The 13,622-nt window shown below is 41.0% G+C and overlaps 1 protein-coding gene across 4 annotated transcripts in view; it reads right to left on the reverse strand.

Annotated features, from left to right (window-relative positions):
* Nucleotides 1-13,622, reverse strand: part of prkcaa (protein kinase C, alpha, a) — a 139,834-nt gene that overhangs the window by 78,746 nt on the left and 47,466 nt on the right. For all 4 annotated transcript variants that reach the window (XM_083996354.1, XM_083996353.1, XM_083996352.1 and 1 more), the window contains exon 3: nt 7,408-7,490. In XM_083996354.1, coding sequence (XP_083852480.1) covers nt 7,408-7,490 — 83 coding nt within the window. The remainder of the gene's footprint in view (nt 1-7,407; nt 7,491-13,622) is intronic.

Consider the following 13,622-nt stretch of genomic DNA (forward strand, 5'->3'; position numbering starts at 1 on the left):
CTCTTCTGTTTGACTTGTGTTTTCTATCCAAGCATTTTGTGGGTCCACATGGTATATTTTAAATATAAAAGACAATGTTTCCCCAGGAAGTGATTGAGCTGACCTCACTGCAGCCATCCGTCTTCTGTCCTCTACTGCTACCATATATATACACACACACACATAAACACACATTGAGAGCATGGAAGCAGTTACACCCATCTGTATCGTCTCCCCCTAGCAAAGCCTTCATCAAACCTCCTTTTAGACAGGCATGTCACAGACCATTAGCAAGAGAGACTGGAGATCTGTTAGTGTTCATTAGGATCCTAGAGCGTAAAAATACCATCAGCAGGAAACCCAGAGGACGCTCTACCATCACATCAGGCATCAGTCAGCTCTGATGATAACCACTATAATACTGTTCTGAAAAAAATACAATATATGGTATCATTTAGGGGTGTCCCCGACTAATACGTTTCATAGTAGATTTGCCAGATTTTGCCTTTAGTCAACTAATCGTCGAATCATGTTGTGATTCATGATCTCATTTGTGTCTTTTTCCGCTCAGAGAAAAGAGCTAAAACACCCAAATAAAGAGAGAAAGACGGCCTTTCTCCACCCGACTGCGAGATTAGTAAGGAAAACAGACTTCTACGAATCTAATCGTCAACTATTGCGGGTCATAGTTTCATTATCATATTTATATATTTGAGATATGGAAATTTAGCATGTACATGTTTCACATTTGTCAGCAAATTTGTTCAAATAAATGATTATTAAATAATCTTCATGTCTGATCCAGTGACAGAGTTACTGGGGAAACCAGCACATCATAATGCTTAGGATAGCCCTGTCCATAACACATGTTTGTTGTTTCATAAAGATCTAACTATGTTACTGCAGATCTAACTGACCTTTCAGTTTTCAATTTAACTGTTACTGTGAACAACAAAAGGCTTTGCTATTATCCTGTTTTCCTCAGTATTTCATAATGAACGTTCATCACAAAGGGCAGCAGCGTTGTTCCTCTCACATTCACTCTGAATCAATTACTGTACACACTGATGAGAATCAGAGAAGCTTGAGTCAAAATGTCAAAAGCTCATATTATTTAGGTATGGGCCGATCTTTGCATGTCCGATGCTAACACTAATAATGTGACCTCTACCATACAAATCAGTGTTTGTTTGAATGTGACTTTCATTAACTAAATCTTCTGTAATTGAATTAAACTGCTGCCTTGAATCGTGTCTCAGCAGCAGCATGCAAGATAAAGGTAACATTGTGCAGATAACATAATTACAACTCAGTCTTTTTTTTTTCTCCAGGTTTCTTTTCAGAAGAAAGAAAAGTTCAACCCATAACAGCGACCAAAAAGTACATTTCCTCTGATTCCTGCATGCTAGGACTAATCCAATGTTGTGTGAAAAAAAACACAATCATAATGACATCATGCCTGGTTGAAAGTACAATATCACAACCTTGTGTATGAGGCACACATCTCCAGGGAAAGACCACTCTAAAGAGATACGTAGTCCAACTCTGTAAACACTTCCCAGACAGAATAATAATCTCTTATGTTCTTATTCTTTTTATTTTTGTCTGTCAGAGCATGGGAACTCAAAACACCGTCTATTCTCATCTTTGTGTGGTCAGCCCTAAATTAAAAACTCTTTCGCTGGGTTTTAATTTTAACAGCAATTCAGTTTAATGGAAATTGGTAGTGTGAGTGCTTGTTACAACATCTACACACGTCATAGTTTGGGTATGAAGTTGGTTCTGAGCATGCCGCTGAAAGACCCACATATTTGTTTATGTTAGCCGGCGTCCCCTCAGGAGACTTAATTCCTTCAGGGTCGAAGATGAGAAAGTTCATGAGCCTCTGCCTCATCAGATATGGAGTCCACTGCGAGGCATAAGCAAGAAACACCAAGCCACAATGCATGGTCTACAATCTGAGCAAATCTACATCAGAAACATTAACATTTATGACCAACAGTGTTTTTGCTGCTGCATAAGAGAACGGGCACATCCTCTGAAGACCATTTTCCATAAATTAGTCAGGTCCATGTACTGTAGAAACAATCTGTCATGCCTTTTTGACTAAAACACTGTCATTTATCATGGCCTGAAGTACTTGTATTAATAAAATAAGAAACCCAGAGTCAAAACAACATCATCCTGCAGCACATCCAGTCCCAGTGCATCTACAGTATCAGCTGGAGGGTTTTTCTAACCAGGAGAACGATGCAGCAGTGCATTATAGCAAACAGACCCTAAAATCAAATCCTGAAATGGACTTGGTATTTTCTGCAGTGCTTCATCCATCACCATCTTGTCCTTTCTTCTTTATTATCTGGAAATGATCTCCTTTCCATTTCCTTCTCTCCCTACTTCTCTATCCTAAACTCTGCCAGGCTTGTATGTTCTCTGGTCCATCAGCAAATCATAAAAACAGTAATGGCTCCCATTTTGACCTTTTTTTTTTTCTTCCTTTGATTTTTACCATGCTCCTCTGTGCAACTGGTGCTAATGTGGATTTCAGCTGATAAACCCACAGCAACATTTCCAAACACATCGTACAGGGGGTGGATCATCTAAGACAAAGAATACAGCTCGGTGAAAGAGGCCAAACTTCATTAGATACACTACATTAGCATAACACATTCTCTTATTCCCTGTGGAAGGACATGAGTAGCTTAGTTATACATCTCCTCTCGTGTGCCCGCTCTGCTGGCTGCAGCTACCGGCAACAGAGATAATCCTATCTGGCACGTACCCCGGTGTGTATTTGTGTGAATGTCTTGTGTGTTTTTAGGCATGTTTGAGTCTACAATGATCTCATTTAGTTAAAACACGGTAGTAGTGACACGGAGTCCTGCAGGACATGTCAGCACCCATAGACCAAAATAAAATCAGCCCACTAAGCACAAATATGCAGCGTCAAGTTTCTTTGTGTCCGTGTTTCCTTGGAAGTTAGGGTTTGTGCCAGGGCTCACGCAGGGGCGTGTCCTAAAAGCATGTGCTGGGATTTGACTCAGTAAGGTTTGGGAGACCGACTTGTGCTGACACTGATACAGAGGCAATTACGTCACACATGTCATGAGTGGCTATATTTGCATTCAGACAAACATTGAATACTACTCAAGTAAAACATCCCACTCAGAGACTATACTGCAAGGTTTTGGGATACAATTCTTTTCTAACATTTCTTTTTGGTTTTTATTTCGGCAGCAGGTTTCACTCGCCTGGAGTGTGGTCTGCACAGGCACAGCTTCCTATTTGAGGTCTGGGCACTAACAAGCTTTTCTTTGTTCATTTTAAAGACATGAGCCAAGAGTTAGTCCTTTATTCTTCACTGATTTTGGTCTTTAGAGAGAAAAGCGTTCTAAAGAGGAAAGGGCAACTCCTTTTTGAAGTTTAAACCTTGTTCCTTCAAACAACATTTAACGGACATCTGCTATATGGTTCAACAGCTACATGAAGCTGCTTTCCACTGTCCATGCTAACTGTATGGTTGACTGAAAACACAAACGGTCTTGTGGTGATTCATACTGGCAAACTGATATTTACATCACAGCGAGCAGAATCCTCTCCCCAGGACCTCAGCCACTCACTTAAAGGTGCTTGAGTCAAAAGTGAACACCATGTCCAGCTGTTTATAGACAACTTCTGGGCCAGAACAGGCCTGTTCAAATGAGATGTCCAACACCATCGCTGGACGAAAATCGACTAAAAACACAGGCAAAAGGCTCCATTGCCCGTGACAACCGAAAATGCCTGTGGAGCTGATGATGTAATTTCGCTTCACTCCAGTTTAATCTTGTTTTTCAATTCCCAAGCACAGTCCTTGTAATTGAGACGGTGTGTGTCCCAAGCCCTGTCACCAGAACACCTATTTTTCCCAGACCTGCTGAAGTCTGTCCAAACCATCTCCTCCTGTGTGATTTGTCCTTTTAAATATTAGATCTGCCTAAAGCATTACTCAGTATTATTTCTCTCAGATTAAGTGAAGGCCTGCTCATACCTTGTGACTGCATCCCTTTAACTGATTTGAGGATGTGTTTCTGATACCATTTGATTGATGGATATTATGGATCATTTGCATAATATCCTGCAGGATGGACATTCAAAATAGCATTGGAGAATTTCCTGAGTTTCTGTTTGAGCTCTGCCATGCGGTCATGTCGCCCTCAGGTCAGTTCTGTCTGTTTCCAAGCAGAGGATACAGAAAGGGCACTGTGCTCCTGCTTAACTCTGTTACTCTGCAACAGCTATCTGTGCACTGAACAGCCCTGAGGGGATAGGGGTGACTGTCTGAGTGCGTGTGTGTGCATGCGTGTGTGTGTGTGTGTGTGTATGTAAGCTGAGGGGAAATCAGTGCAAAAAGACTTGCAGATTGCCCTGGGTCATGTGTGCTGCACTCGTTGAGTGGACATCAATGATGCAGCAGCCACACGCTCCTGCAAACGCAAGCACATCAGACCTCTCAGTTTCATCTGCTGAGCCCCTGTAGTGAAACGGGAAGCTCTTGCATTATTGATTGGCTCGTCCTGTAAAGCACTGAACTTACTCAAGCTGCCCGTAATGTTACACCTGGCAGTTGAACAAAAACATTTTGTCAAATTAAGTGGTTTAATCAGACTAACTCATGGAATGTGATTACAAGTGATACTATTACAGATCACTACAAATAATTTACTAAACAAACAACACCTGGCATGCAATTCCATTTACACAGAATACTAAGTAATAGTTCAAGTCTACAGAAACCAAAGAAAGACCCAAATTTAAATCTTAAGATTTACAAAATTCCTCCTTTTCTTAAAATTGAAATGTAACCTTCACACTGTGATGCTGCGTTTGGCATGAAAATTGAGTCATTGCAGAAAAGGTCTTCACATGCTCAGGAGACACAGCTTGTTACTAGTTGTGCACCGTTTACCTGTATCATTTTGACCAGTTTACATGACAATTTCAATGAGAAGCAGAATTTTAGTATTTTGAGCAGGAAGCCTGTGACCCGACAGACATTCAATCACTCTGAAATCGATGGAAGAATCAAGCGCTGGCTCTCTCCACAGAGACGGCGCCCACAAACTAAAGCTCTCATGTGCGAGTAATGTGTATTATGTGCGGCCTATCCTGCCCTTGAAACAACACCCTGAGGCTGTAGCTGCGAGGAAGAATGTATTCATGGTTAACCAAGGCCAGCCGCTCATGCCAAGACTGCAGCTGAAAAGATCTAGAGGCTCTTTTTTGGCATCTTTGCGCACACTTTGTTTCTTCCAGTAGGGGAGTTATAAAATACAGACATGAGTCATAAAATGCAGGTAGCCTAGATACTGCAGATCTTCAGGATATTTGCTGGCCATGGGAGTTATTGCCTTCCTGAATTGTACGCCTGGGAGGCACCAAGCCATGTAATAAGTGTGGTTGCCCCTGGCAACGGTACTGCTAAGTGCACAGAAATGTATATTAAAAAGGAGCTTCAAATATTTTTGAAATGGGAGGAGATAACATACTCGTGCATTTTTAAAGGAGAGAGATTTAGCTGGTGGTTGGCAGCCATGTGGTCACAAAAGTTGTAGAGTTGTTACAGTCATAATCTCAGCAGAGTTGAACAAAAGCCTCAGAATAATTTAACACCCCTTTCCTCTGAGTCAAGTTTGCTCGGAATTGGATTTCTACACATTAGTAGAGTACCTTTTTAACACTGTTGGGATATTAGATAAGAACATGGTACAAAACACATTATCCATACTGTATATCTAAGTGCAGCAGCAGGAAATACTATAGACTTAAAGGATAGGGTTCAATAAGGTCACAATGTAATAAGGTTGGACAAAAGGTTCTAATTCTACTTCATACAGTATTATTCATTTTAAACATTTCCAAATGGTTAAAATATGAATGAATAAGGAGATCCTGGTAAATTTACAAAGGTCTTTCATACGTTGCGCATGAAACAAAATTAGGAGACTGGAATCACAACACGCAGATGTCAAGGGTCATTAAAAGTCAACTGTCTCGTTATTGATAACCCTGATGTTCCCTCACTACTCTGAGCCCCAGAATCCCCCTGCTCAGACTATTTTCTGCTGTTACGGCTTCCGTGTCATCCATGGCGTGCTCTATTTAAAGAGTCTGGGTTGATGATCCTGAATGACACACTGACATATCTCCAATTACACAGGCCGGGCTGTGCTGCTGTAACGCTCAGAGGCTATGCATGCCCGGCAGGCAAGGAGGCATGTAAATGGAGTTTCACACTTATCAAGCAGGCAAGAAGCAGCTGATGGCACATACAGTAGTTGGTGCTTGCAGCCAATGAAGGAGCGAATGGGAGACCTCAGTGAACGTGTCACACAAGTGCTGATATTTATCGAGCATCTCAAACTATTTTGATGGTCCAATTAAAGGAATCCTTTTTAATGCATTTGATGTTTGTAACAGAAAACTTCAATGCAAAATAACCAGTAGAAAACTAATGCTGCTCAGTGAATCCATATTACTGCTAGAAAAAAAATCTACCTAAAATCTTGCAGGGAAACCAGATGTTCATTCGGTGTAGCATCTCTTGGCCTGGCAAAAACAGATGTAGGTGTGTTGGTTTTGGCCACCGATACAACATTTCCCATCTGTCTCTGGGCCAGATAAGGTCATCGCTAATGGCACAGTAATCTGCCAATCGGCTTTTGTCTGAACTCAGTCCTGATGAATTAGAATTATTATTTAGAGTTATACTGTGACCCTTTCAGGGAGACAGGTCGCTGTCAGTCTGTTGTTAAGTCACAATTATATTTTGGGGGAAAAATTGCAGGAGGTTTTATAAAAAGAAGAGGACGATCTAAAGTTCATCTTGCAATGATGACAGTTGGGGCTGGAATTACTTTTCCTAAAGCTTGCGGCCAGTGAGTCAACTGGAAAACTGACATTGAATGAACTGAATTAACCATCTGTTGCTGCACTTCAATCACAGATCAAGAGTTTTTAACATTTAAATGGCCTTCATTCCTGCAGAGGGTAAAACAACTCTTGATATATTAACAAAGTTTACATTATTAATATGAACTATATCTTTTCTTCAGTCTTCATTATCTATCTAATCATCAGTATCACTCAAAAAGGAGATAATTTTATCATTTCAGAGAGACATTGTACAAATTGAAATTGTAGCACTACAGTACGCAGTTTGCAGCTTTAGGTGTTTTTCAGAGAGAAGAGAAAGTTTTGGTTTTCGTCTGCTACAGACCACCACTTCACAACACAGCAAGGACACAGTACAGTATCTGTCAGGTCTGCAGCTGTCAAAGAGACCCCACCTGCTCAGAGAAGAGGCAGGTCTGTGCTCTACTTTGGAGTAATGAGAGGAAACGGCACCTTCTCACAGATGAACACGTGAGAGGCAACAGGTTTACTTACATCTGTGTCAGGGCCCTTATCTGCCCCTGGGCAGCAAAACGTGACAAATTCATGGCACCTCTTGTGGACCACAAAACAGCAAACTGCAGGGAGAAAAGAGACAGGAGGAGAAGAGGGAAAGAAGGAGGGATAGAGAGAGAGATCAGAAAGAGACAGGTGGAGAACAAAAAGGAGAGAAGAGAGACAAGGTTAAATACAGTGTATCATGATGGCTGATTGATATACAGACAGCAAAAAAATACAGAAATCTGATAACACTGAGAGGGATTGGAAAGAAAATGACTGATGTCTGGGCCAGGCTCCTCATCATGTGTCCAGATGGCCAGTGCTGCCTGCAGGCTGACTGCTCTTATTGCACAGTACAGTGCCACCTCCTCACTGACATGACAGGAGCTAAGCACACACCACAGCCACACACATACACTCACACTTGTCTATGCACATGCAACACACTCAGTGCAGATGGACAGGTCCACAAACGGACAACAGTTACCGAAGATGTATTGATACCGTGAACACATCCAGCCCCACATACGGTACTTTCATGGTGCTCGTTGGAATACAACTGTGGCTTAAGTGTAAGGTCACTGAGTGCACTCTAGTCTGCAGCCAAGCTGCAGCAGACTCCAGGTTGAGGAAGGCGCCTGTTACTGGCTCTCGAGAACTGGCTGTCACCAGAGGGAGACAAGGTGAGGAGGGCGTCCTGTGTGAGCTAGTCTGGGACACTTAACAAAAAACATCAATCCTCCTTGTTCTATCCTCACTTGCTCATGCTGACACTTGTTCTTCAAAAATGCACCATGGTAAATGTGTTTTTTTCCCTCTTCCTTTCTCCTTTTGAGAGACAAGAGCGTCCCTCCCTCTCTTTATGGAACTTAATGTTTTCAAGGCGGACACTTACGGCATGAGATGAAAGCATGCGAATCGGTGGTTTTCAATAGTCTTCACTCAGCACTGAGTAACCCCCGTGCAGACTCCATTAGTGGTTTGTGCTGCATCAGTGATGTGATGCATTTTCAGTGGCCACACTTGATTTTTAGTTTTACAGTTTCCCTTGTGCAAAGTAATGTGCATGTCTCCCACACTCTTGCGCACGCATCCACCTACAGATCACTCCTCGTATTTTCACAGAATCTCTCTCAAAGAGCTCCACCCAAAACTTAAATACGAAGATGAGCCCAGAGTGGCACCATGGCTGAACAGCAAACAAAAAGCCAGTCACAGACTTCCAGGGAAATGTAAGTTGAAAGACAGGTGTCATCACAATCAAAAACAAAAAGACATGCAACACAAACCAAGTAATGACAGTGCAGCTGTAAAGTTTATGGTTATTACTTCTGACTTATGAACACTTTTGTTTTGGCATGAGTCAAACCCTGTACATGCATCCACCATCTGTCCTGTCACAGAGCTGCCTCGACTAAAGTCGACTATTTATGAATGTAACAGCCCATTAGTATAGCACGTTTGTTGTAGCGTGACTTAAAGTTCAACAGTATCTAAAAGTTAATGGGCGCGACTCACGCGAGACAGACACTAATCTGTCACTTCTCAGGGACTGATTGTTTTACAACCTAATCCTGCTACAAAAAAAAACATATTCACTGTATGTCTCTCAGAATCGTGGAAATTGGAAATTCAACTGATCACAATTAATCACAATTAGTGTAACCCAAGTTATTTAATCTTTCAGGGATGTTATCACAAATAAATCAGGAAGCCATGAAGTCACATTTCAATAATTAGTAATAATAATAATCAAAGCGATCCAAACAGGAGGAGTGGGTTTAGTGTCCCATATCAATTCCATTAACAAACATCCAATAATCTTCAATAACCCACAAACTAAAAAAACAAAAACAATGATGGATGAATGGTTGTGTGAATGAGTGTTGGTGGTGGTGGTGTGGTGAGGGGAGAATAAGGTACCAGCAGTGTGGCGTGTCACCAAAGATAAATCCTGTTTATTACTGTTTAATACTTAGGCTGCATATTTTGCATATAAAACTTAATTCATTTGCACTGAAAAGTGGCTCATAAATCATCTTTATATGATACTTAATTTTGAATCATAACTCACAGGGAATCGTCTCAGTCAAAATGTTCATTATCACAGACGCATCTGCCATATTACTGTACATCTAATTTTGCTATTTTCCCCACCTGGTACCTGACCAGCAGCAGTGTTTGGATCACAGTACCAATAGTTAATCACGTTTGTTTAGAGTAAGAAATGCATTATTGGTATTCCACACGGTCACTCACTCTCATATCATTCTTGATGAATCACACTGCAAAGGAATCAATATTCGCTGGAAGAAACATCAGTTTTCAGAAAGGAATTGGTAACGTCAACCACAGGTGGAAATAACACAACACCGCATGAAAATGTCCTTTTTTCCCAAAGTAATGCATTTGCTATGAAATACATTTTTTTAATGAAACAAACAAGAGCATGCAGATGTATGTAGTGTTTTCTCGGTGGAGTGTAGTTTGTTTTGTGGGTGGCAGACACCAGATTAAACAGTGTCACACACAGTGCATATGTCAACAACACTATTGTTTGCATTTCTGCCCTCTGCACCAGTTGAGTGAGATTCACCTTTTTGAGTCTTGTCAAAAGGCTGTCAGAGCGTCAGCCAAAACAGCATCATGGCTGAGTGCACCATGAATATTTGATTAATATGGTTTGTAAGAGATGTATTTTAATTCTTTTTTTTTTTCAACATTGTCTTTTTTCTAACACAACAGCCCTTGGGCCATGATAAGGTCAATTCTTATCAATTTCATTTAGTTATTATTGTTTTTTATCGTGGGCGTGTCAGCCAATAAGGTTACTCTTGGCTCTGCAGGGATGGGTAGGCTACTCCTGTGATGTTGATAAGCACCTTGAGTATTGAGGTCCAGTATGAATTTCGACATGAAAACGGCCAGAGCATGTGTATCAATATCCTTACTTCGGTTTTACATCTTTAGCAGATCTGCTACTGAGGCTTATACTGTACTATGCAGTCTTTCAGGAGTACAGTATAATACAGTATAAGGTTGTTTCGTGTAGTTTTATGTGTAGTATAAGAGAAGTACTGAGTCCCATGTGCAAAGGTCTTCCCAGTCGGCTTCTTCAAAATTACACTCGAGATCTTCCCATTTGCTTTTCACTCCTAATGCCTAGTTCCTAATTCCTGAGTATGTGTGAGATACTCTCTCACACCGGTTTATCATTTACAAGTTTATCTAGAGCAAGCTCACCTAGTGATTGCAGGTGACCACCCTCTTCTGAGATAATTAATTTAAGTGCCTGGTCACCAAGTGTCCCGTCTTTGAACGGACTCCAAAAAGTTTTGATACCCTTTGTGAACCACAATTTTGTGATACTGTGTCTAAGACCTTTAGACAAAGAGGGATTTATGTGAAAAGGAGATTTGTCAAGATAGCTTGAAAACAGCCTGTTTATTTCCTACTGTAACTCAAATCTTAAATGTAAGTGACTGGGTTTATTGTTGTAGTCAGAAGGGAATTTAGGCAGCTGATATATGGTACTGAATCCAATTTCAAATTGTTTAGATGATGCTGTTCAATTTGTTTCCACATCGGTGGATGTGCTTGCTCTGTGTGCCATTTCCAAGGAGAGGAGAGGGCTCTATCCTGGGTGATTTGTTTCTCCAGATGAACCATGTGAAACTGGTGTTAAATTGTTTGAGAAATGATTGAGGGACTGGGGTTGGTAGCATCTGAAAGAGATATGTTTTTTTTTTTTTGGCAGGATATTCACTTTTATACAATAAATTTGTGCCGAAATAATTCTATCTTTTACAATGCTCTTTTGTCTTTTTCAGTAATGGTATGTAGCTAGTTAAGAAAGAATGTACTTTGCACCTCATTTGAAATTGGCAGGACCCAACCAACCCCATGCAAACTGTCTAATAGACATGTTTTTCTTTGGATCGTAAATGCGCTTTATCTCCAACATCTCTGCTTCAGTAGTAAATATTCACACATAAGCTCTATGAGGACTGAAATATATCATGGTGGCAGGAGTTATTGTGGAGATAATCCTCTTCCCCAGCCAAGTTTTCACAGGCCAAAAATCCAGTAACTGCAGATTTTCTACCAATGATGCCACAATCAATAACTAGAAATGAAAAATATAAATACCTACAGTATATATGCCTACATATGTATTCAAGTCAAGAAACACAGACATTATAATTGACTATCTATGCATAGCCTTTACAAAACAATAAGGGTTCAGGTTGCCAAAAACATTATGGTATTCACATGTACTTTAATGAGGCAGATCAATACAACCCCCACATACAGACATAACACACCACCAAAACTCGACCCCTATCCCAGCATGCCTCCTAGGAGCGATCGGTCAGTGCGGTCAATATCCAACATGAAACCATGACCCATAACTCACACCACAGTCAGCCCACTAACCACATAGGCCATAAATCTCAGTGATTCAATGCCTCCATAATTCATCCCAGAGTACATAGCTGATACTGGTGTGAGCCCCCTCAATTCACTCTTTGAGGACCAAGGGGCTGCAGGGATGTACAGGTTGTTACAGTGAGCTAATGCTAATGCTAAACAGGTTGGTGTATTGTATAGTTTGCTTGTGTCTTATCCTTGACCTCACTTTTCTCCCATTCCTCCCCAAGACAGCTGCTGCTGAGACAATTCAGAACATTGCCTCCTTTACGGCAGTGCATTTCTCCTGTGACGCACCCCACAGGTTTTTAACAGGAGCTTATTTAAAAAAACGTTACATAAAGTGGATATAAGCTATAGCAATAGCCAGTATAAGAAGGAATATGCTGCACCAGTCTTCAGCACTCTAATTTGTACCCCACAGAAAATACAAAACATATGTGCTCATGCTCAACAGATTCAGAAGATGCGACTGATCACAGTCAGCAGTGAACTTGAGTCGGTTCCATTTTGGCACTTCATTGATGCCTCATGAGCTTTATCTGTTTTCTTTCTCCAATTTCTGCCTTTTACAAAAAACCTGCTGCCCGGGATTAAGTGGTCAATCCAAATACCTAAACCATTGTTTTCTGGCTGGGGCAACTATTCACGGGAACATAGAAACTGCTTCTCCAGAGATTTATGGAATTGGCTTTGTTTGTTGAAAGAATGTGAGTGACAAAGAGCGAGAGGGTGGGAGAGCAGGCTGCACCAATGGAGAGAGATAAAGGCCGAGGTCAGTGGAGGAAAGATGGAGGGGGTCGAAGCTCATCGTCTTCTGCTGTTCTCATTAGAGCTTGCCTGCCTGTGATCAGTTGTCCCAGCGGCTTTGTTCTGGAGCAACACTTGCAGCAGTTCAACACATTCATCACCTCTGATGCCATATCTGAAGAACATCTCCATTAGGCTTGCTCCACTGCAACTGCATCACTGCGAGGGGATATTACAGCAGCGACCAATCAGCCTGCTCCATTATTGGGTTCAGTATTTTTTCAATTGTCAGTATTGTTATACTTTTCTGTTTTCGTTTACATGTCATAAGTAACAGTCTATCAATACTGAATGCTCTCATACACAGACAGGCTGTACCAGAGAGAGAGAGAGAGAGAGAGAGAGAGACATTTGTATGATACCCCCACTGTGGGACAAATAAAGCCAAATCTAATCTTTGCTAAAACATAATTCAGAGGACTCTCTTACTGAAAAAAAGAAATAATAGTGATGCCTGGACACCACAGTGAAAGACCTCATGTAGCGGTAGATTTTTGTTACCATATGAGATCAAAATATCAGTTACAAGTCTCCTTGACTACAAATTAGGCTACTAGTACAGGAATCTGCCCTGACAAAAAGCCATATCAGTTGATACCTACTACTAATCAAGCACTTACCTAAGCCTATAATTAGAAAACCTACAGAACTTGTAAAGCATCACAATTAGGACATCAGGTTCAGATGGTTGGTTTCCATTCAAAGCTGTTGCTATTAAGAGCTATTAGATTAAAATGAGGACTTTAGAGACTGATGATATAAAATAAAACAATTAAAGCTCACAGGGTTGTGTAAGCCTAGGTGAACCATTTTCTTACAACAATCAAGAAAATGGACTTTAGGGATGTTATCTCTGACATTAGATAAGTCATCTTTGGGAGCAGCTGAGTTGACGTGTGTCCAATAGGTCTGTTCAGGCAACTGGAGATATTTGTTTGCTTCTGACCTTATAATTTCCTTACTCTCTA

The sequence above is a fragment of the Trachurus trachurus genome (genome assembly GCF_905171665.1).
Source record: "Trachurus trachurus genome assembly, chromosome: 1".
Taxonomy (NCBI): Eukaryota; Metazoa; Chordata; class Actinopteri; order Carangiformes; family Carangidae; genus Trachurus; species Trachurus trachurus.